This window comes from Telmatherina bonti, assembly GCF_933228915.1.
Source record: "Telmatherina bonti genome assembly, chromosome: 21".
NCBI lineage: Eukaryota > Metazoa > Chordata > Actinopteri > Atheriniformes > Telmatherinidae > Telmatherina > Telmatherina bonti.
Genome location: NC_136630.1, coordinates 7,768,193 through 7,793,196, shown reverse-complemented (window position 1 = coordinate 7,793,196; position 25,004 = coordinate 7,768,193). Strand labels below are relative to the sequence as shown.

Here is a 25,004-nt window from a genome sequence, read left to right as displayed (position 1 = left end):
CATTAATAGTATTCAGCTGTTTGGAAATATGTACATGCTGTATATGCATATTTATACAGTACATTAAAATGGTCACATAACAATTGTCATTTTTTTTATTGAAAGTTAATTCATGAAATCTAAACATTTTCAGTTTCTCTTCATCAGCTCTGAGCATAAACGTTTTCATGTTTTCACTGAATTAAATGAACACGTCAGAGATTTAATATGTGGAAACTTTAATTTTATCAATAAAAAAACAAACAAATACAGTTATGCTGACTTTAATAAATAACAGTTTAGATTTTCTCTGTCAGTAATGGTCACTTTTATTTGTTTCGGCATCAGCTCTTAAAGAGTAAAACGACCATTACTGCTCCCTTGACACAAACAGTGCACATGGTTCTCACACACAAAAAATAACATGCTTGTTGCTTCACTTGTGTGGTCTCCTTTTCTTTACAGTTCTGTTTTTTAAATCACAAAGTCAGCAAAACAAATTAGTCTTATCTTCTCATCAAGGAAAAATGTGGGCCGAGGGGAAACCGACTCATGAGGTCTAACATCAGGGACTTAAGTTCACAGGTGGAGGCTTCTTGTATTAGCATGACGTATCCAACAGGGGTCCTTCCTGAGGCATCTGAAAACATTTTCATGCTGCTCTTTGTTGGGGGAAATTGCACTCATCGAGGTGCAGGGCCAGTCAGTGTACCACAAAAACCACAGCACAGAAAATAAATAACTGACATTGTCCACAGGCAGTATTCACATAAAGCTTTTGCTCTCACTGTTTCTGCAATGGCACCATTAATTCTACACTAATTTCCATTTTATTAATTGCACTTAAAACATGAATTGCCCATTTATACAGCTTCATTAAGGTCTTTTAAGAATCTCTTTAAAAAAAATCAACATGAATGTTAAACAGGAGACATCTTTTGGAAATATCACATTGGTAATATACACAATCCATATCTCATATCCAGCACTTCATCATATTCCGTTTTATCTTTTAATTCTTTGCAAATAGGAGGAAGATGTCAGAGTTTGCTCTTTTTGCATCAATATTAATGTTAAGACTGTTGCAAGAGAACAAGTACAAAAAACCAGGGGCTAAAGGTATGATTTTAGACATATTCAGTAACGTGGACAAGGGTCAACTGTGTTTTTATAACCAAAACAACACAAACAGATGCAACAAAAAGCTGATAGATTCTGGTTAAAATTCCTGCCCGCTTTTTTGCATGTTTTTCTTTAGTATATCTGTCTTTGCTCAGTTCTAACACCAGAAATGAGAAGAACGGGGTGTTATTTCAGTGCCCACAAACTTTCACTGTGCAAAAAGGAGCACATCTAATGTTTTGCACTTTATTGCCAAACTATTCTATAAATTGTAAACTTATCTTGAAATTAGAATGAAAGTTGAATTGCACTTTGTTTTTTTTTTTGTTTTTTTTAGCTGATGCAGCGGTAAATACGACGTTGGCTGTGATAAGAGGTCAGAAACTGAATTTTAAGGAAAGTGCTGAATGTTTCAGGACTAGTAGTCTTATCAATCACTAATAATTACTGTTGATATAAAGTCTTTGAGAACTTTGAGACTTTTTTGTTGAAAGGCAGTGTTCTTGTTGATTAAAACTAATTTAATAATTAATTTACTAATGAGTAAAGACTACGGTCACTCTGCAAACCACCAACACGTTTGCTCAAAGCTAATTTAGCTTTTGCTAGCCCTAGCTAGCGCTAGCTTGTTTGTTGTTGCTTTATTCCAACATAAAATCCAGCTGCAATGTTTGAGCAAATAAACATTACGGTTGGAAACATGAAGAATTCAGTGAACTGACATCAGATAAATTTATCTGACTGGTAAATTATAGGGAACCTGTGTATTTACTGGCTGCCAGATTTGGTTAAACTGAATTTGGATTGAATATGACCTCAGTTAATAGTCTGGAGTCAAAGAACATGTCCTTATGCTGGGATTTTATTCATACATAAAAAAAATAACTCATTTACTTCTTGTAACCTACAGATTTAGGCCTTTGGGGACCAAATTACTTTAGTTTGTTTTAACGTGGGTTTGAATATGTCCATTATCCATTTATTCAACATTACCAGTGAATGACATCATAATGTCGCGACAGGAGAGTGAAATATCAAGCAAGACCCAGATCTCAGTCGGCTTTTTGCGTTTCAGCTTGATACAGCTGTGTAGATAAATTCTATCACTTTTTTATCGGGTCATTTTAAGCATTTCAAGAGTGAATTCACATTTAAAAATTCAGCGTAATTTAAATTCTTTGTCTCTCTTTCTCTCTGAGGTAGTCCTGCTTGACTAAGTGCCTGCCGTCCCCCCAAGCGTGGTCTGAGGCCGTTAGCACACCTGGTGAGGAATGAGGAGCAGATCTCTGATCAGCTCCGACTGTTGCCTCACTCTTTATTTCTGTCACCGGGCTGGGAGCCGGGCCTCTGTCAACCAGTGTCACCACATGATAGGCCCGGAGACTAGAGGGGGGAAATACGGAGTGTCTGTCTGGTCACTTTGTGCTTCCTGTTTATTGTGGTCCGCAGGTGACAGCGCCTTGTCCGTTTACCTACAAGTATGTTGGCATCCTCATTGACCCACTTTCCACTGTGGAGTACCACAGCAAACTATATTAGGAGGTCTAGCTAAGCTTATCGATTTTCACAAAATAATGGTTTAAACAAGGAGGGTTACAGTGATTTTACAGTAATAGTGAGAAAATAAGTTGTTAGAATATTAAAATGAATGCTGCTTTCCTCTCCATTATTACCTGTAATCTTTTCCACATTGACCCACTGTTGCAGGGACAAAGTTTTGGCAAAATGTAAGAGTTATTTTAAACAATAACAAGAATATGGTTTAACCATTAGATGGGTTGAACACATTCTGGTCATATGTTTTCATCAAACTTTCACACCTTTCTGCAAAACCACCCTTAACAGAAACGAGCTGGTTTTTAAGAGAGGAATATCAGTCGTTTGCCATATTCTGCCTCCCACCTTTTGATATTTCACATCTGAAGACACGTGAACCCAGCGAGGGGCTTTTCAGAATGATGAAGGCTTGTCACATCAAATGTGTTGCGATGCAAAGACTATATTCTTGCTTTTAAGCAGCTATGCTTCTTCAGACCTGCTAAATTGTTGGTTTGGGAATCTCCCTCCTCCTACGCAGCTTTCTGACCCCAGCTCAAGAGGTATGCTGTGTCCAGCCATATATGTTAATATCTGAATCTGGTCTTAATTATATCTGTGCACTATAACTGTCCAGCTTTAGAAGGTTTAGAGGAGCCTTTAAAAAAATCAAATGAACACCTGTACATGGTGTAGATAAACATCTTAACACTCGCCAGATGTCTGTCAGGGGAATAGTTTTTGGAAAGTTTGACCCACTTTGGTCAGCTTTAGCTGGTTTGTTTTTCTTTTGTTTTTTTTGTTTTTTTTTAAATGCACCATATAAATAAAATGTATTTCATCTTATCTATGAGAATTCTAGCAACAAACAAGTGCCTTAAAGCTTTTTGTGGAAAATAATCTCCTAAAATGACCTGGGAGCTATTTTTTGTCGGTGTTCTGTTAGAGCATCAAACCATCCGTCGTATCAGAATTTCATGACAAAATTATTACAACCAGAAGTTTTCCTTATGACATTATATTACTATGATTATCCAAAATTAATTCATTTTTAAGTATTTTGTCTTGTTTTTAGGCAGTCAACATGTTTAAAGTAGTCCTTAAAGCAACTAATCTCTATGAGTTGTACATTAAATCCCCATTTACAATCAATAATGTTGGTATTGTTGTAATGCTTATAATTCGCACGATCAGAACTTTTACATCCCTGGATGATTTACATGTGACTTCATAACCACCAGAAATGGAAAATGTAAATGTTAGGACATTTTTTCTTGGTAGCTTTCATATTATAATTCCTTTTATCATCACTTCATCTGCTGATTATTGTCTAAATTAAGTCTCCAATTAGAGTAACCTTTCCAAAGCCAGACATACAGCTTTAAATATGTATGTCTGAGAAGTCAGTCAGCAAATATGAATAATTTCTGGGTCAAATGCCGGTGTTGGCCTTCAACAACTGGAGAAATGAACCAGTATTTCTGTCATCTGTCTTTGTGTTACCAACACTGAACTGTAGAATTAAATCCCAGTGTTTGAGTCCAGTTGAGCAGTTTGCTGCCGTTTGCTGTGGCTGTTTAATTACTCAAAACACATCTATACATACAAAAGGTTTGTTAACCTTACCTCAGCATGCGCTTGTCTTAACTCACTCAAACGCTTTGGCTTCTGGTCTGAAAGCCTGCAGTTCTCCTCTGCTGCCACCAGTGGGCGCTGCTCTCTCTATCGCTTCTCGGGGCTAATTGAGGAGAGTAGAGCGTGTGGAAATGCAATTTCTGCTCACAATCGGCATGGGAAATGAACATGAGCATATTGTGAGTAGACGTGTGAATGGTTGAGGGTGAGAAGGAAGACTTAAACAAGACATGGCAAAAGAGGCAGAGAGAGTGTTTGATGCAGAAAGAACAGACAATCCCCGCAGGTGTCTGTCAACAAGCAGATATGCAGATCTTTTTTTTCCCCCCTTCAAATCTCCTGATGTTTCAGAGACTTAAGTCACACATCTGTTTGGTGGCTGTGTGACTGCAGGCCAGTGTCCCCGTCACATCCACTTCTGTTCATCCTCGAAGGTTCTTTCTGTAATTATGATGCTTTTGAGATAGGACTTTATGAAGCGGATGGTCTGTGTGGATTGGTGATGTGGCCTTAGATTAGATTGCATCCTCAGTAATGTGGTTCTGCTACTTAAAAAAACAGACTGTTCCAGTGCTTTACCATGACCTGACTGGACAGAACCATATGTGTCCCTGAGGGTGGCGTGGGAAGGTGTTGGGAGAGACTTTGATGTGTGAAGCCTTCAGTGGGTGTAATAACCATAGTAGTCTGCGTCACTGTTGCTATCTTTCTCGCAGATGTCTCCACTGCGTGGAGGTGGGGAGTTTTCAGTGCTGGATGTATAGGGTGACACCCTCCTCTTCTTGTTGTCCCCCATGCCGCCCTCAAACAAGCCCGAGTCGGCCGAGTCTGCTGATTTCACAGAGGGGGGCTCAAGCCAGGGATCTTCTGCAACCACTCCCACAGTGTCTTTAGGCTTGTCCTGCAGCAAAGGCGGCTGCAGAGACTCAAGGATGGAGGGAGGATGCAGCCTGGGGTTGCCAGGTGACATGGAAGATGATGAGGAAGAGGAAGACGATGATATGGGTCTAAACCAGCCCAGACTAGGGCCGGGTTTACTGGGGTGGCTGAGATACTGAGGGGTGGGTCTACTGGTGCTCCAGCCTGCTGAGGTGGCACCTGATACTGACACGCTTGTGGACGCAAAAGGATGGTCTGGGTAGTAGCTGAGGGCATGGTGAGCGGATGTCTGCAAAGGGAAAGGCTTGTAGAAACCATTTCCGGAGAAGTCCCCTTCATAGGAGGAAGCAAAGTCAAGACGATTTGGGGCAACGCCCTGCTGTGGTTGCAGGTACCAGTGGCTGTGTGGTCCTGGGCTGGAGGAAAGGTCTTTGTGCTGCTGACCCATACTGATCGCCTCACGGCTATAGAAGCGGCTTTGGGGTAGGGGGCTCATATACTGTTCAGAGAGGTAGCCCTGGGGGTAGCAGCCTCCAGGCAGCATCTGGTTCTCTGTGGGAGAAGGGGTGAGGCGATCAGAGTCAGGAGGAGCATACAGCCTAGGCAGAAGGGGGAGGAGGAAAGCAAGAGAAGAGAGTGAGAAGAAGAGGAAAAAGAAGAAGGTGTTATTTCCTGCTCAAACCTCAAACAACTATCAAACATTTCACAGCCCCTCACACCATTTCGCTGCAGCATGCTCAGCAAAAGCGCAGTAATTGCATCTGTTCTAATATTAAAAGGGTGATATGAGCACTGAGGGCATTTAAGTGCCAGCAGTGATCCTGTCTCATTATTTATGCAAAGTTCACACAATGTTCTGAATCCAGTCTAAAAGGAGAGGATTTACTGTTGTTTTCTCTTTACAATAACGCAGAAGCTCCAAATTACTTACGTGTCATAATTGTCGCGGAAGCCTTTAGCGAAGGGGTTGTGGTCTATTTTCAGCTGAGTAATCTGTGTAGGGAATAGGAGGAGGCCAACGAGAGAATGTAGGCAGAGGAAAAGAGGAGTGATTAACCACGAAGAAACGAGAGAACAGTTAGAGATGAGGTCAGTGACGAATAATTAATGAGGCAGGCATGGTATTTCTTCCCATGCTGGAAAGAGTTGATCTTCAGTGGTGAACACCCTCATACAGAACCGCGCCGGCGTATCCCGACTTTATAGAGAGAAACTTTTATACTTTTCATCTGAGCAGCTGCTAGAGACATAGCGAACACAGCACGAGGACAAATGAGCCACAGTCCTCCGGTCAGATGAGGTGAGGTGACTTTTAGCTGAACTTGTGGTGTACTAATGCTGACACGTACTGTACAGTAGGTTGTAAATGTGTGCATATGCATTTTTGATGCGTGCAGATAAAAATCAAGCCTATATTTAGGAAAGCATACCTCTGACAATAACCATCACACTGAAGCATTCTTTAAGATAAGTTCATTAACTTATAATAGTCATGTTGGGAATCCGCTCAGTTTAAAAGCTATTCTTTTACTCTGAACAACTAAGAAAATAGCAGCAATGTAAACGGTTTCAACTTGCAAGCCCATAATGTGAAAATGAGATGAGAAAATGAGAAATATAAATGTTGTGACTTACATCTGCATTCTGATAAGCAGTGACAGCAATGAACTGAGTCTCTGGGAAGACGAAAGTCTGGGCTTTTGACAAGAAGGGATCCTCTGAACCATCTTCCTTTACCTCGACAATGTGCAGGCGAGGCTGGTACTTATGGAGCGACTGGAGGACTATCATCTGGAAGCAACGACAGTATATTGAAAAAAATCTGCATATATTTACCATAGGGCTGTGACGATATGTTTTTGGTTTCGATTCCGATTTTTTTGGGTGCCGATTCGATTTAAATTGCGATTCCCAAAGTTCTTTGATATTAATGATTTTTGTAGATTAAAAACTAAATAAATGTACAAAACTTTTTTTTTTACTCGTCATTTTCCTTGATTTCATTGAGGAAAAAGCAACACAGTAGCCAGACCATCATTCTGCTGCTATAAAGCCCAATAAGACCGTTTAAAGATCAATAAAAACAATAAAAATGACAAAAATTTCATAATGGATTATTTTTATTTATTTGAAAAACAAATCGATTTTTTTAACAAAAAATCGATTTTTAAAATTGTACAGCAAACAAAATCCAGATTTTTCGATTTGATTTTCCCACCCCTAATTTATCATATATGCAGATATACTATACAATATATAAAAATAAGAAAAGAAATGGATATATCACTAGACTTTTAGTCATTTGAATCCCCACCCTTCTAAAGGAGAAATGATAAGAACAAAAAGAACTTGAGTCGCCACAATGCAGCTAATCTCAACACATATCAGGTATATGATAGAGGAACTTAAAACTGCATGCAATATCAGCTTATTTGCATAAATTTCAGAAAATAAACACTAATAAGCAGTGGTTTCATACTGCCTTAATATGGAGCATGAATTTTTATTTGAACCTGTTTCAGCCACTAAACGCTGACATGAGCACAGACAGACCGACTTCCGGCTGCATCAGAGGAGAGACGAGCGGCGAGAAGGCTGATAACGGGGTACCTGAGCCACGTTGTTGGTGCTGCCCTTGTTGTTGGTCAGCTTGAGCTTGCTGAACGACACTTCTTGCCTCATCCAATGAGCTCCCGTGTTGGGCGAGTCGGGGTGCATGTACATCCTGTTTCCTAAAATTGACAAAATAGATCACAAGTCGTGTTTTATTTATGAGGCATTTAAGGAGCTGAAATATTCAACAAACTAAAACATAACGTTTTTTTTTTTTTTTTTAGCCATTGAAAAAAGTAATTGTATCATTAATCATGTGAAACTTGTAAATTTAAATTTTAGCAATGGGTTAAAACTTTTTCTGTTTTTAACCATTTATGGGGCAAGTGACTATTTTTGATCACTTTTTTTTTCATATTAAGCATGAAACTATTTTTTTCGTTAATGTAACAGAATGGAGGTCTTGGTACCAGAAGGACAGTTTTAGGTTAAAATTTCTAATTTCAAGGTATTTCATTGATTGCCCTATAAAGGGTTAAGTCAGTTGTGAATAATAATTAGTCAAATATTGAATTAGATGCAGCAAGAACACATTTTAAGTTTCATGGTTTGCTCATATATAAAATAGACAGAAAAACTGGGAGCTGTCATTTGGTACCGGGCCGCAAAGAAAGAAAAAATAATTTCCATTATTTTATTTTATTTTTACGCAGATTATGTTTTATTTTGAAAAGTGACCGGTTTTTCTCTGTTGCATCCGTCTCACTCTATGCACGTCACAGCGAGCGAAATCATGAAGTTTGTTTTTGTGTTGTCTTATTTTGCAGGTATGTTGAAACATTATCATAGCGACCAGAGTGCGTTGCATTGTGTCGGGTAGAAACGATGTTGCTCATGTGATGTTTTGTTGTTGGTGTGACATTACGAGGACACCGCTAATAAAGTTGCACATGATACCAGTGGATTTACGTTCATTATTATTGCTACAGAGAAAATACAACAGTTTTTAATGCCGATCTTGTCATTTTATTTAGTTTTTATAAGCTTCACCTTTAGATTGGGCTGTGAAAATATTGTCAGACATTAAACCGGTCAGCGGTACAGAAAAGGGTGGGGACCACTGATCTATATGATGCTGATTGGCTGAAACGGGAGGAAACATGAAAATGCTGCCCAGTTTAAACACATTTCCATCGTGTGTCACATTTCCTGCAGCCAAGGATGTTATGTTTTCTTGCTCCTTTGATATTTACTGAACTCTCATAGCAGGATACAATCTCAGAGCCAAGAATTTTCAGCGTTACCACAATGACCTGCTAACCTTTATATGTGCACACCACACAAGTTCTCTATTAACTCTAATTGAGAGGTGTTGTTTCACCACAGTTTCCACAACTGCATATCAGTACACACCTTTCCACAACACCTATCAGAAGTGTTACACATTTGTTTGTCTCATTTATATAATTGCGGTTTATATTTTAGTTATCACACCCTGAAGGCATATTTCACAGATTTGCTGTTTGCTTTTTTTTTCACATTTTTCTGGAGTGTAAAAAGTAATAAATTAAAGAAGGAAGAAGGAGCGAGAAGAAAGAGATACAAAAACAGAAAATTGGAAATCAGGACTGATGCATTCAGAAGGTGTTTATTTTTTAAGTGAAAACGTAATGGCTCGTTACTGCACAGATGAGAGATCTGAAGCAGGACCGAACCAACTCAGATTCTGCAGAACCTTGTGGTCACATCCAAACTTGTGCAGCGACTGGTAATCCCTGTGTTTTAACACCCGCATATTTCCACATTTTAGTTAATCCTCAGAGTCATGCCAACTCCAAAATGTCAACTTTTCAGGTACTTCAAAAAAATAAATGATGAAACTACGTGTGTGAAACGACATATAAAAAAGGGATGGGTAGAAGTATAAACTTATTTTTACACCTTTTCATCATAAACAGAATTGACAACAAACTAAGCCAATTAGCTTCCTGCTTCTTCGCCTGAGTTTAACCATAACATCAATCCAAGATAATGTGGATAATATACATAAGTATTCTATACATACACATTCTTAATGCATTTTCTTTCTATTTGTCTTTAAACTGTTTTCATGGTTGTAGTTTTTACTTAAACTCCACATTCAAATCGTTCCACGGTTTAGTTTGACAAAGTGAAGCCAGAAAATGAAGATTTTTAAACACATGCTAGAAATCCGTTATGTCTTTCTAAGCCTAACTGATTGCATTACGTGCCTAAACTCTGCAGGAATTGAAAATGCAATAAAACCAAGAAGATGGAAGAATTAGAAGAGTAGAAAGGACCAGACTGCATGTTAGACTCATGCATTTCACCCATGTGTCATTGATTTAACTCTTAAATATTTACACTAAGAAAAAGATCAAATGATCAAATGTTTCTCTGCATTTTTCTGTTCGTTTTGGACAAAAATAATCTGAATAAATGTTTTTAGCAAGTGATGAGATTGAATTTAATAATATTACAACAATGATTGAAATTGTGGTGTTATAACAAACACTCAGTTTGGGTTTTACAAACCAAAACCGTTGGTAGAGATGGCTCAGGCAGGTTTATTTAAACAATCACGGCACATTTTCCTCTACCAAATGGTAAACCAGGAACCTGAAGGATTAAGTCGTGTGTTTTTGGTTTTTTAACTAGATCGAAGAATTTTTTTTTATTATTTTTAATTAAAAAAAAGAGAAAGATGTGATGCAATAAAGTATGACTAATATTCACAGTTTAAGTTTAAAGGCTCTTTGTGCAGGATGTAGAGACATCTCGAGACTCAAACAGCAAATCTCAAACAGAACATCATCCGTTTCCCTTCAAACATTACTAAAATGAAAGGCAGCTGTGAACATTTGATTAAATTTCTCCCTGTCGAGCCTCTGAATGTAGAACGGCGACTAAAACTAATACCTTTTACATTTATAGTAGGATTAAAGCTGCCTTTGCTGTAACTTATGTACCTCAGACACAGATTAACATTAGAAGACATGAGAGTTCTTTAATCTAAAGTATAATTTCTGTTTTTATTTTTCATATAAAATCTTGCAGCAGTTGCAGTGAAGAAGGTAACTTGAACAACAGCGAACAATTTAACATCATAATGCCCACAAAAACCTCTAAACCTGCAGGTGTCTCATGATGTACGACTTATTTGTACCATCTGTAGGTCTGTAGCTGTGCTACATATTGCCAGATAAACCACTTCCTCCAGATCACCCATCTTGTACTCAGAGATGAAGACCTGCTCGTCTTTACAGATTGACCAGAGTTTGGGTGCATCAGCCGTTTGTTGCTTTTTATTTTTCATTTTTAGCTCCATATGGGTTTGTTTTGAGCATTTCTTCACAAATACAATGAGCACACCTTAAATTAAGTTTGGAATATTTGTTTAAAGACTCAAAAACAATCAGAGCGATGTGGTGAAATGGAAATTGACCTCTGAAAATTGAAATCAGTGAAACATAAACTGTCTGATACAGATATTGTCAAAAGAAATTAATAGACAAGAATAAATAAATGCTTTTATTGTGTAGGGTGCACAAGCACCAAAAATGAAGTACTTCTAATGCAGGGCAGCTTGTTTAAACATGCAGCAGAAGTACATTATATAGAAGAGATGTTGAATTATTGCATCATATTAAACTGCATCCTAAAAACGTGGAACTAAATGCATCGACTTTTACCAGTAAGTTCTGTTTACTATAAAATCCTATAACTTATTCATTAGATAAGTTATTCCTAAAGCTATCAAATAAGTGTGAAGTGCAATATTTTCCTCTGGTATGTTGTAAAGTAGAGGTTTAAAGTGGTATAAAATGTATATATCTGAGAATAAACACTTCTGGTTTGCTTTAATAAATGCCCCTTCACCCATTTCTTTGTTTTTAGCCACTTTTTGGATAAAATGTCACAATTTTTAATCCTATTTTAGTACTTTTTAAATGTAAAATGTCTGAAGTGATGAAGAAAAATCTGCATTTGTCACAAAGACAACAGGAGCAGGTATTTACCTGGCATGTTGCCCTCTGCTTTCCCACACTGGACCCACTTGCCACCCTGGTATCTCCAGTGGTGCTGATCAGCCAAAACCACGTCCACATAGACGTTATAGTGGGCAGATGGATCTAGAACACTGATGTTAAAGCTCAGAAAGGGGAACATCCTCCTGGAGAAACACAAAACATAATAAATGATTAAGTTTCAGTATTGGTCGCGTGTATTTATTACAGCTGAATTTACACATTTAAGTCAAATCAAATCCATTTTTTCTGTCTTAATCATTCATAAATGTTAATATTTTAGTTATGTTAAGGGCCACACTCAGAACAACAGAAGAATAAAAAATACCCAAACTTTTTTGCATCTTTGAAGGAACAAAATGCAGGAAATTGGAAACAGGAAATTGTGCGCACCTTAAATTACAAAACATTTTTAAGAGTTGTGATTCTACACTTTATTTCCTTTAACATGTTTAGAAACTGTACGATCCAGGTTCGGCTACGGCTCATAATTTCAAGCTGGTTCAATTTAAAAGTGAAAGTTCTGGCTTAAAATTAAACTTCAGAAGAAGAGTCGTGAATTATTGCTACACTTCTGAAAATGTAAAATCTGCCTTATTAACTAAAACTTTTAAATCACATTAGTTACGCTTCACAGGTTAATCAGGGAGACCTGTCTAGTCATGGTGACGGATGCTGCAAACACTTTTTTCCATTTGCATTTATCCATTTCAGAGCGTCGCATCTGAAGCCGCTCGGCGACAATAACCAGCCAACGGAGGAAGTGACTGATATTACTCATCGCCATCCTAGTTGTTGACATTATTTCATCACCAAGAGGAGAAACAAGCCTGACAACAGCAGTAAATTCCTCTAGAACATGTTTAGAAAATGTAAAGAGGTTGTTAAATTAATACCCAATATTCGTTAGGATTACTAAATTTAATTGAACTTTTGCATAATTTTCTTTACATCTAAGGTACATATATATTTTATTAATTCACTAAAATTATACTACAGTGTTGTTAACTATTATGGACAATATAGGCTAAATTTAAATATTTGTTATATAATTAGTTTGTGCTTTGCCACCAGCACAGTGAAAAACGGGCAAATGTGGCTTTTTCCTTCCTTCACACAAACACTTTTTCTTATAAAAAAAAAAAAGTTAAAAAAAAAAAAAAAAAAAAAAAAAATCAAAAGCAGAACTGATGACCATTATTAATTCTGGTTTCAGTTTTTAACTCAAAGAGAAGAAACTTCCCGTATTATTGAAATTATTCATTTTTTGTTCACATTCCCCCCGGGGACGCTGTAACGTGATAACCAGAAAGAAAAGAATATGATTTTGTGAATGGAGGGATGACACCGGCTCTTTAGGGTAAGCAGGTGATTCCCATTTGGACCTGAGTGCTACAAGATACTTTCTGTTTCTCTGCCATCGAAAGAATCAGAGTGGGAGTGACGAATGAGAGGTGGAGGGGAAGGCTGACACTGTAGGTGAATATTTAATACTGCTGTTAATAAAAGATGCCCCAGAAGATGCTCTTGATTGCTGGAGCTTTACATGTTGAACTCCTTTTGACCACGGAGGGCTGCAGTGAGACAAGGTAACAGCGAGGTCAGGGTGTCCACGGGTTCACTGCCAGGCAAAGAGCAGGCGAAGGTAAAGGAAAGTCACACACGGCTGGAAGACATGGATCCCCATCTGTTAACAGTATAAACCCACCCTGCTGACATACATGTGTGGAATTAACATTATGAGTGAAAGGAACTATAAAAATTGTGTTGGGGAGTTTACAAAGCAGAAGAAACATTTGTAGCCTTGCTTCGCCATGAAATGAAAAAAAAAACCCCAACAACTTCCAGTTATGCTGCTGGATTTTGACGTAAATGTAAAGAATGTCAAATGTTTGTTGAATGAAAATGTATGGGAGGTAGACGAGATGCCTATAGAGTTTAATTCTACTGAAGCAACTGGGTTTTTTATACTTGAAGCTCGGACTAACAATTTTTTAGACTAATAAACACTTCAGGAATATAATTACAACCACAGACAGTGTGTGTGAGTGGTTTTCTTGATACAAAACTCACGAGGAAATACAGATAAACACCAAAACTGCACAACTTTTCAAACTTTATGCACAAAGTGGGTATAATGGATTTTTCCAGCTTTCCAGTATCAATTTCCTTCAAGCAGCTGAGAGATTTTCACTTCTCCGTTTGGAAAAATGCAGCATTACAAACCAACGACTTGCCACTTCTATGTTCACAGTTATGTAGATAAAATACCTAAAAAATATATTTACATTTTTGGTGTAAAAATAGTTCCTTATCGAGCCAAGCTAGCGGCTTGGCTAGGCATTTATGCTAGGCTAAGCTAACTAGCACACAGTCTGGCACAGAAACTATTGATGTCAGCAGCTTTGAGTATCGACAATTCATTTTCCATATTGCTACTAACGTAGTTAATTATTCAATTCAGTTTAAAAGTAGGCCACAATGTCTGCATGGGCTTTCACAGCAGGCCGTGATGCAATCATGGGCCCATATGAGGTCAGAGTGAAGAGGCTGCATGTATAAATTGGGAAAAACATTTGAGCCTTGTTCTTGGACGAGCACCTCCTGAGGCTGCAGTGCATATGAAGCTAACGATGGCTAACTCAGTATGCTTCATCCATTACTATGCATTCAATAGGAGAAGAGAATGAGCCATGAGTTAGCTGCATTGTCGCCTGACTGTACCGAATGGGGGGATTTGCTAACGTTCTCTATCTGCTCACCACCAGGAGCATACATTAAGAATATAGATATTATGAAATGATAACTCTGTTCTTGAAAGTTCATGGGTTGGATTAGTCATTGCGGGTCAGAAGCGCACATGCAAGAACTAGCTCTTTGAGAAACACGCCTTTGTTTCTTTTCTACAACACTTTGGTGTGGGTGGAACACATGGATAAGATCTACTGTGTACTCGGTTGCCTACTGCTTTATGGTAAAACAGTCCGCCCTACTGGTTGAGGAAAAATGGAGGGTAAAGTATTTATATGAGTGGAACTATACGGCATCAGCAGTGGTGGCAGATTCCCATCAATCACTATGAACCAGCTGTTGGATTCAGTGCAACTGGGCCCATGTGCGATCCAGTCTAGAGCTACAAAGATGCTGTGAAGACCAGATCTCAAAAGCTTTAAAAACCAAAATGTGTTGTTGTTTAGTTAATTAAATTAGATAGTTCTCAATTCAAATCAGATTTAGCACTGCAATATTGTTTTCTTTATACTTCCTGGCTACAAAGATAGTCTTTTAAAGCCTAGATTAATTCATTTTCTGTGTTCTCGCATGTTTAAAGACCAGCACCCCCCTACCTTACCTGCTTTAAAATAACCATACCAACAAACAAATAAAAAAAACAAAACACAACCTTCATTGTGGTCCAAAAACCATTAAAACTTATCGACGCACCTCATTGTTGCTGCTGGGGAAAAACAAACTTGAAACACACATGAGGGTCTTCTAGATTTTTTTTTTTCATGCGTACATTTAATACATCCATGTATAGGCTAGTTTCTTCTTCTTTGGTGTTAAACTGTTGGGACATGTATGTAAAAGATTTTGGGTTTACCTTTATCAATCAACAAACAAGGCCTTGTTTGGAGGATAGTTGTGATAGAGACAGAGATATGTTTGACTTTGTCAGAAAGGTCTTTTTCAATTTTTTATCAGTGATATCAGACAAAAACACAATAAATATCTGTTTTTATTTCTTCTTATGTTTACAAAACTGGCCTACAAAGCTACAAACATAATGGGTGTGGGAACTGGTGAAGAATAACTCTTCTAGTTTTATTTCCAGTTGGTGCAGACTTGCATTTCAACCACAGCTGAGGGAACGCAGACTTGTGGGTACAACCGGCAGCTAACTCCCTCCATATTATAAAGGAAACTGTTAAGTAAAATAATACAAAATTTACCCGTTAAGGAATATGGATAGAAATAAATGCTTTTTTTTCTGCGCAAACTTTCTGAAGAACCTCCATGAAGCATGTACATTTTAACTGTGTTTTTGAGTGACGCTTGAGCAGAAATCCCACTTCTTCTGCCGTTCCCTGATAAGATAAGACCCCTCCGTGAATGGTCCCAGTTGGGTCTTTCTGGCTGCAATGGTGAGTCCAGTTTAACAATCAATCATATGAAACACAATCACGGCAAGAGCTCTTTAGTGGCTTGCAAAGAACAGGTGAAAGAGCTCTTCTTCCACCGCAGGGTTTAATATGAGCGAAAACAGAGACTTTTATGAGCGGATCAACCTACCAACACCTCGCGAAAGTAATCTGGAAAGTAGATAAAAAGTTATCATCTTCCCCCTGCTGAAATTGTCGATTTACTTATAGTGAAGCCTTTTATAGGAAATCAGAACTCGAAAGAGGGGGAAACCATAGAAAACACAACAGAGAGGGGTATTTGCATGCGGGGGCGGCTCTTAGGCTTTTTTGCACGGAGTAGCTCAGAAAAGCTGAAAAACACCAACACTGTTAAGGTGTTGCTATTTTCAGGGTGGCGGTGTAGTAAAAAAGGGTACAGTTGATACTCTGCCCTCAGACTACAGTGTGACACATTATCATATCTGGAAGTTACAACTGCAAAGAAAATAGTTGCGTTCAGTTTGTAGGAAATGTTTACGAGCAGGTGGATAAATAAACACATAACCTGGCTTCAGCAGCCGCAGGATCAAACCTGCAGCCATGCAGCAAGCAGACAGACCCCCCTAACCAACCTGCCAGCATGCCGCTCTGATATATAAACACTTGACAGCAAATGTCTGCTTCTCCTTCAGTTTGCTCCAGGTGTGTGTGTGTGAGTGTGTGTGCTCATGAAGACTCTGAATACTCTAGTTTTTCGTCAGCAGACAAAATAACAGACAGAGGAGTGTGGTGAACCAGCAAGTAACACAGAGACGGTGACATTTAAAAAATCAAAATAAGCTGTGTGGATGTCGGAGGGAGAGGTGAGGCTGCGCGCAGACAGAGGACGCGGGAGGGGAAACCGCGGGGGGAAGTGGAGGTTAGAGAGAGGGAAAAGGAAAGAGCAGAGGGTGGGAGGGGTGGAGGGTTTGTCCTGGGGATGGAAGGCAGGAGGAGAGAGAAACCGGCTATTCACCAGGGAGAGGACTTTTCTACATGAGCGCACGCGCTGATTCATCCGGACAGGAGCTCAGGTCCAGTTTTTGTCACCGTGTGTGCGCTTGATCATCTGTGACGAAAACATGCCAGTCTACAGCTGCTGCCGGACACAAGCACTCTTTTAACACGTAGGCTCTCTTGTTTCTGTATTGACTTATTTCTGATGAGAGGTGAAACATTTTCCAGACACTCAACCAAACCCAGTTTGCCTTCGTTTAACACGACGGTAAACTGCGACCAGGAAGACGGAGGATATTCACCAACCTTCTGCAGAGCAGTTAGTTGCATATGTTTTGGTTTCGGGGGTGCAGCCTGGCGTTATGTAAGATGGCGTTTTTATTCTGCATTTTTACTAGTCAGACTGAGTCCAACTAGACCAACCTGCTTCTGAACACCTACGATCACTCAAGACCAGAAGAATAATCAGTAAGAGTAAAAATGTTTCCTTCAGTCCTACAGAATCAAAAACTGCTTTGTCAAAGCTGGTAGAGTGTTTGGCTGATATACAAGAGTCTTTTGGTGGTCCTGCTGCAATCTGGTGAACACTGCTGGGTTGACTGATGGTAAGATGGCGCTGCTGTTGGAATAACTTCTAATTTCTTTGACTTTCCTCTCAACAACGACTCCACAAATAGTTCATTCATGCATAATAAACAGCCTTAATGAAACTGAAAGAATAAGCTGACTCCATTGGTGAAAGTGACTGAAAAATGCATGTCGGCAATGCTGCATGCATTTAGCTTTAACCAAACTGTTTTATGTATATAAGTTATAACCTAAAACCAAACCTAGAAGCCAGAAAAGTGTTAAAGTTCTGCTGTGATTTTGATTAAATGAAAGTCAGAACTAATAAAAACAGCAGTAAATTCTGGGTTTCAAGCTTGTGTCCTGTTGTAGAGAGGGCTGCGTGTACTTGCACCCTCCTCTTTCCTGATTTCCAGGCCTCTTAAAGGAAAAACTTAATGACATTTGGACGTATTTGAGAAAACTTGTATATTAAAAAAGACTGGAGTGACTCCTTCAATGCAGATTCTCTTTAAACCTGAAAACTACTTAATAAGTTGATGTCTTTTTAAATTCTTACTGATGCATAAAATGCACATTGCTTTCTCAACATATACTGTATGCATCAGAAAAGATTAATGGATTTTTGAAGTTTGTCAAAGTTTTTTTTTTTTTATCCTCTCTTCAGGTTTTTTGATTTATTATGTATTTATCATGCACTTAAGGAAAATGGAATTTCCAATTGCAAACAGAATTCAGTCACTGACCGATTACACCATTAAAGCCTCACCAGTTTAGTTTTTAATAGATAAATGACGCTAATACATCTAATTGGAAGAATTAATCACAAAACAGTCATCTCAGAAAACAATTTTCTCAGTTTTTTTCATCGTATGAGCATCATATCTGGATGTTTGTATCCAGGTACTAGTTGTTATGACAACCCTGTATAAACTCTACACTCCCATCCTCTGAAGATGCTGCATCAGCCTTGTTTCTTCTGCACCTGTTGAAAACCTGGTTGATGTCAAGACTAAAAAAGGATAAACTGACTATAAATGTGCGTGTCAATATTAACGGGGAATTTACTGTCAAAAGCTCCTGACAAATCAGCAGCGTGTGCCATGCATGAGGCTTAACCTCCCTCAAACAGCTGGACATTGATCATTGAATTCTAAATCACTTTTTGGCTGTAATTAGCTTTACAAACAAATATGCATCACATGCTTCTTCCTGCACAGCCAGCTTTCTTCATAAACCTTTCTCTTTTGGAAGCCAAATCCAGATGCACCTCCAAACAGCACTAATGTTGCAGTAACAATGTGCATGTGGCTCAACTGTGCTGGACTTCAACACTCGTTTATTAGAGGAGGTTATTTGCATGACAGGAAGAAGTGCTTGTTTAGCTCTGTGAAATTGTTGGTAATGTTTCTGCGAAATGCTGCAAAGGCACTCGTAGACAGCTGAACAGGAAGTGACAGGTCATACTGCCAAAATCTTGAAATAGTCCCACTTCTGCTTTCATGAAACAAGAGAATAAATGAATAAACATGACTTCCAAACATTCCCCAAATCAGGCATCACATGATGAAATATTGTACTTATTGGTTCACGTTTTCACTGATATGCAGCACCTGCATTTCTTCAGTATATATGTGTATATATTCAGTGTATATGTGTATATATATATGTGTATATATATATATATATATATATGTGTATATATATGTATATATATGTATATATATATATATATGTATATATATGTATATATGTGTATGAATATATGTATATGTATATATATATATATGTGTGTGTGTATATGTATATATATATATATATATGTATATATATATATATATGTGTGTGTGTATATATATATATATATATATATATATATATATGTGTGTGTGTGTGTGTGTGTGTGTGTGTATAAAATGTGTGTGTGTATGTTTGTATATAATATATTAAAACCCACAGTGAGCTTCAGCAACTGAAACAACTACACACCATCTGAATACTTGTCGATGCACATTTTCAAAGAACTGAGAGGGTTTTGGGTTTATACACTAGTTAGTCATTTCAGCACCTACTATTATTTGGAACAAAACAAATCAAAGGATAATTTCCACTTTGACAAACTAACTGATGCCTGTTACCATTTGCAGTCAGTGGAGCAGAGAGAGCAGATAAGCATGATTCCTCTGAGCGTGAAGTTTAACATTATTTCCCCAAAAGGTGTTTGTATGTTACAATCTTAGTCAGTCCTCCCTCCTTCCTAGAACATGTACTGCATGAGGACAGGCAGAATTGTACATGATTTATTATGTACTCAGTTATTTATTTTTATTAAAAGTTTCTGAAATATTTTTTGTATGTGTTCACCTAGTTACAGACTGCTTTCAGGATAATATTCCAACAAATTAATTGCAGTTTTATGTTCACATAAAATTAACATCCAGTTGCAATATCCAAATAAGAGAAATCAGATGTGTTTCTTGGAAACCACTGCAGGGAATAATGTGCTTTTTTTTTTTTTTTTTTTGTTTTTTTTTTTTTTTGTTTTTACTCATATCTAAACCTAAAACACCCCAGGTGCAGGATCAGCACAGTGGCCAGAAAAAAGAAAGAAGGAAAAAACTTATTTCTTATTTCACATTTAGTCACTTCATTTTCTTTTCAACATAACAAAAAAAATCCCAATATTTTGAATAAAAATGTCCCTTTTTTTTTTTGGCATTTTTCTTTCTGAATCTATTTGACATCTTGAGCATCATCAAATGATGCTCTGGTGATATCGACCTCGACGCCCCGGTTGTGTGTGCAGCCTCCATGAACTCTGCCATAGTCAGACGCTGGCCGCGGTGCGCTTGAAATGGCAACAACTTGTGAGGTGAACTGAATTTAGCCCCTGAGAGGTGAAGCTGAATTCCTCCTACTTTGCCATAGGTCATAAAAATGTGTCAAGATTTCAAAGCCAAAGTGTGGTACATGGGCAAAAACTTCTGAGAGATCTGTCAGGCTGTTCTCTTAACGTCTAGTGGAGGCTGAGGAACAGAGAGAAAAAAAAACCCAGAATATAGTTTTTTACTTCCTGAGCTTCAAAGGTACCTCACTTCCTCAGTGTGGCCATCTAAAGCCTCAGCTGTGTTTGACCTCCTCTCCACGCTTCTTCACCCTTTCTCTGTCTCCCAGATTCCTGTGTTTTGATTAACATTGCACACTCCTAGACTTCTCTCTAAAAAAATCACAGCAAAATTACCTTGGAAGCTGAATCTTAGATAAAAAATGAAGGAGCTTATTTCTTATGATATTTAATAAATAACTTTTTCCCACCTTGTCTTTGCTCAACTTCCCCAAATTCTTTGAGGACTTTTTGTTTTCATCAAAAATGCTTTCATGTACCATGTAAGGGAGAGGGTTTAAGGTAAAAAAAAAAACCCAAAAACCCAACAACAATAATAAAAAAAAAAAAAGCAAATAACATTGTCAACAACAGGCGGTGAAATTTTTGCAATATGAAGTCTGTGGTTTTTTTTCCCGTTTTGCAGAATGTGAAAATTAGCTTTCTCACATGTGAGGATCACACCTCCACACCCAGTTCACCGACCCTGTTAATATTGCGGGTGATGCTCGTTCATTGACTTTTCTCAAGTATTCGAATGTGACTCTTTCCTACTTTGCTCTGAGGGCCTCTGAAATTAGCTGCTTTAAAATAAAACTTGTTTTAATTACTTGACCTTATAGATAATAGCTACTGACCAGAGTGAGTGTCTCTGGAGAGAAAACTGTCAAGGCTGGTTAATGTCAAGCGACATTAACCAGCACATTAAAGTGCACAAACACATGCATGCACATATTGGATAAAAATAACAAGAAACAACCCCCCCCCCCCCCAAAAAGACATGCAAACTAGACTTAAATATTTGCCTGTATCCATTAAAAACAAACACAAACCCTGAACATTTGTATTAATGCACCATTATAAACACGTTTACAGAGAAATCTGAAATATTGTTGCTCATACTGGGTGAATAAATCAAGAAACTGCTTTAAAGAAACACATCTGACTTCAAAAGCAGCAACTGAACTCTGCTCCACTTCTCTCTGTAGTCAACCAGAAAGTAAAGACCTCATGCAGGTCAAAGGGGGATATTTAGCAAGAATGCGACTTGAAGACATGTTCATCCTTTTGGCTTCAACTCTGACAAACATAAATAAGTAAATGGTATAAAAATAGATAAAAGCAATATTTAAAAATTCAACATCTTTTTAAAAAATTTTTTTATTATTAATTTATTATTTTTTATGACTTTGGGGCTTTAGCAGACAAGCTGAGTTAAGTCACTGGAAATATCACTGTCCTATTATGTGACAACGCACTGGTTTTCCGTGCACAGACCCGAGCCATGAGAAACTTATGGCCTGAAACCTTCTGTCAAACACAAGTGTCGCATATTAGTGAATTAATCCTCATCGACATGACTGCATCTTAATGCTCGGTGACCTATCGGAGGAGCCCGGTGGCGTCGTCTCGTTCCCTTCATGTAGGTCGGGAGATCTCAGCTCTGCCTTGACTCAGACCTGCTCCTGTTACACCTCTTTTTATTTCCATCCCTTTCTCCTAAAACGCAACTTTGCCATAATTGATCACCTCCAAAGCTGCCTACATAAGTTTCATGATTAAAGTTTTTTCCTCCTCTAGATGTCATCCTCTCAGTATGAGCAAGAACGATGCTATTAGATTTTAAGCCTGCATGTTAGAAGATTATTGGGGAGGAAGCTGAAAAGGTAAGTAATAGAAATAATTCTAATGCTATATTTTCAGGATTTTTTTTTTTTTTTTTTGGGGCTTGCCACCTGCTGTGAGGAAGCGCAGGCGCCGCGGTGACTCTGAAGGTCAAACAAGCTGATTTTCTTCTCTTATGGCAATTTCTCTTTTGTTTAAACTAAAATTCAGTCAAAAATCAACCTAAATCAACCATAAAAAGCCAGAGGTGAGATTCAGGTCATATTTAACTTTAAATAATCCTCCATCCACATGAAATGCTGAGGATTAATAAACTAAACTTTGCGCAAAAAGTGCAATGCTGCTTCTGAGTCTGAGGTCATTCTAACCAAACTAAAATCTATGCTGCACCTCTGTCTCCTGCAGCGATGATGTTCTGCATGAATAAGTTGGCTTACAGTCACCACACCGCAACATTCTTCTAAAAGAAATACATATATAAATGTACGGTCCAGTGGAAGGTGAATGTGTCACAGAAACAGCAGCTCAGTCTGAATAAATGACTTTAAAATGAAGAAAAACCTAGAAAACAGAAATATGCACATTCTCACAGGAGCCTTTTATTCACTGATGTAAAATTAGACAAAAAGAAGTTTTTTTTTTCTTTTTGTTTTACAGTCTTACCTCCCCTGTTTGGTGATTATCATCTCGGTTTGGAACTTATGGAACTTGGCCCATAGCGGATAGTTATTGAGCAGTGCCTGAGTCTTCCCGCACACCTGTAGGCCAGGTAAAGGGTAAAGAGGCGGCCGCTGGTAACTGTGCTGAAAGCTCGCGGGGTAGTTCTCCGCAGAAGGAGAGTAAATATCTTTACTTCCCGTGGGAAAGCCGTCTCCTGCCGTGGGGATGTAGCCTTGGCCAGCGCCGCTTCTTGGCGGAGACCTCACGGTGCCGTAGGGGCAGCTGCCGAGGCTCTGTGCGTAAAACCTGCTGCTCTGCGCCGCGTAGCCTCCCACCGCCTGCTCCGAGTGGAACGGCAGAGCCAGGGCGTCCTGCCCGCCTGGAACAGAGTCCGGATAAAAAAACCTGGCGTCCTGAATCCCCATTTTAAAGTCTGCTAGATCCTTGCCGCCGCGGTGGAGGTGGCTGCTGATGTCGGTGCTCTTTCCGAAAGTTTGCGTTTCAGTCCCATTCAACATGCTGAGGAAAAGGTTGCCACCTATGCCGCCCATTTGCAGCCTCGCTCCAGAACTGTGTCAAATGTCATAAGTTTAGTTCAGGCTTCAACTTAAGCAGGCGCAAGTGCAAATAAATAAATAAATAAATAAAGAGAAAAGGGTGAAAATTTCACAGAAAAAAAAAAGAAACGCCAAACTTCACGTCAGCTATGAGTCAAAGCGCACTGACATGCTGGGCATTTTAAACTCGGTGTCTCCGCCGCTTGCAGGCTAAAAACATCCCTAACACGCTCTCTTCAGACTATTTTCTGCATCCCCAAACTTTTTTCTCTTTCTTTTCTTTTTTTAAACCAAGGCGGGTGACTGTCTGGTCTTTTATTCGGCGCGTGGAGACACCAGCAGTGAGTCAAACATGCTCTACTTTCTAACCTGTGATATACATATAGTAAGTGGTCATATTCTGGAGGTGTGTCTGATGCAGTGGGAGGACCTGATAGGCTCCAGATATGAAAGACCCGTCCCCTCATGCGAGTGAACAATATTATCCACACACACACACGCACACAAACACAAACACACACACACGGGCGCGCGCACACAGCGCTGTAACAGTAACTGCTCTATTTCTAAGGGATTTATTTAACACAGAGTGTTTTTAAGTGACAAGAAAAAATTGATTCTGCCATATTTGGCATTTTAATTATGTGTAAAATCTGCTCACATAAATGATTGAAATTGGGGGGATTTTTTGTTGGCGAGCACATGATTGTGTATTTAAATAAAGTTGTTGAACTTATTAGGAGAATGCAAGAAATACAATAAAACATTTAAATTGATTAGGCCAGAAATTGAACAATAACTAATATTCTAAATATTACTTGTGCATTTAAAAACATTAAATCAAATGTTTAAGTTTGGTTTAATAAAAGATGATGGTGGATATGAGGGATATGAATGAGGCCATCAATGTTCTGTTTACTTTTTGCGCAATGGCCGTTTGTTTAGGACGCAAAACTATTTCGTTAAAACCTGCGATTTATTGTAATTTGACTTCTTCAGTCTAAGAGTAAAACCAAAAAGCAGTCGCCCACTCTCTCTGCGGCAGAACGAGTCACCTTTTCAGTTTTTCCTCACCATAAACTAGTTGGCAGATTGAATCATCAGCCCGATTTTATTTTCATTTTCCATCTGACTCGTCCTACATCTTAAAATACATTTTCCATTTTTCTTCTCTTTCTAAACCTTCTAAAGCAGCAAACCGGCTACAAACACCCCCCAGTAGTTTAATAATATTTATTACTGGTGTGGGGATGAATAGTATACTAAATAAATCTGAGGAATCCCCTTTATAACATCACTTTATATTCGTTTGGGGGGACGTGAAGTGAATTGCAACACTAAGATAAATTAAAAATGATGAAAAAAAAAGTTATGCTTTCTTCAACCTTATTTATAAAAAAAAAAGTGGTTATTGTTTACAAAACTGCAACACATAACAGAATATGTAATTAAGTCACAATCAAGATGAAAGAAGATAAGAGGTCAAGACCTTTGCCTAAACTCTGCTTTTTTGAATATATGGAAGAAAGCCAAGATGCAAAATGAGGCCTGGATGAAGCCTAAAATAATGACATGATTAATTACTTTAATGTTAATGAAGACAAATTCATATGAATTC

At 38.3% G+C, this 25,004-nt stretch overlaps 1 protein-coding gene across 1 annotated transcript; it reads right to left on the bottom strand.

The window, feature by feature from the left end:
- Window positions 1–25: 25 nt before the first annotated feature.
- On the bottom strand, window positions 26–23,697 carry tbx21 (T-box transcription factor 21). Its single transcript, XM_079261099.1, has 6 exons — window positions 22,833–23,697; window positions 11,745–11,899; window positions 7,762–7,883; window positions 6,787–6,942; window positions 6,083–6,144; window positions 26–5,750 (listed from the first exon to the last, which is right to left on the bottom strand). Exons 1-6 carry the CDS (start codon window positions 23,378–23,380, stop codon window positions 4,934–4,936), a joined length of 1,860 nt encoding a protein of 619 aa, XP_079117225.1. The 5' UTR covers window positions 23,381–23,697; the 3' UTR covers window positions 26–4,933.
- Between the last annotated feature and the right edge of the window lie 1,307 nt (window positions 23,698–25,004).

Coding starts and splice junctions, on each gene's coding strand:
- tbx21 (XM_079261099.1), bottom strand. CDS start 23,380: ATGGGCGGCATAGGTGGCAACCTTTTCCTCAGCATGTTGAATGGGACT. Junction 6,145..6,786: donor CTGCTTATCAGAATGCAGAT/GTAAGTCACAAC, acceptor TTCCCTACACAG/ATTACTCAGCTGAAAATAGA. Junction 5,751..6,082: donor TTCCGCGACAATTATGACAC/GTAAGTAATTTG, acceptor CCTTCTGCCTAG/GCTGTATGCTCCTCCTGACT.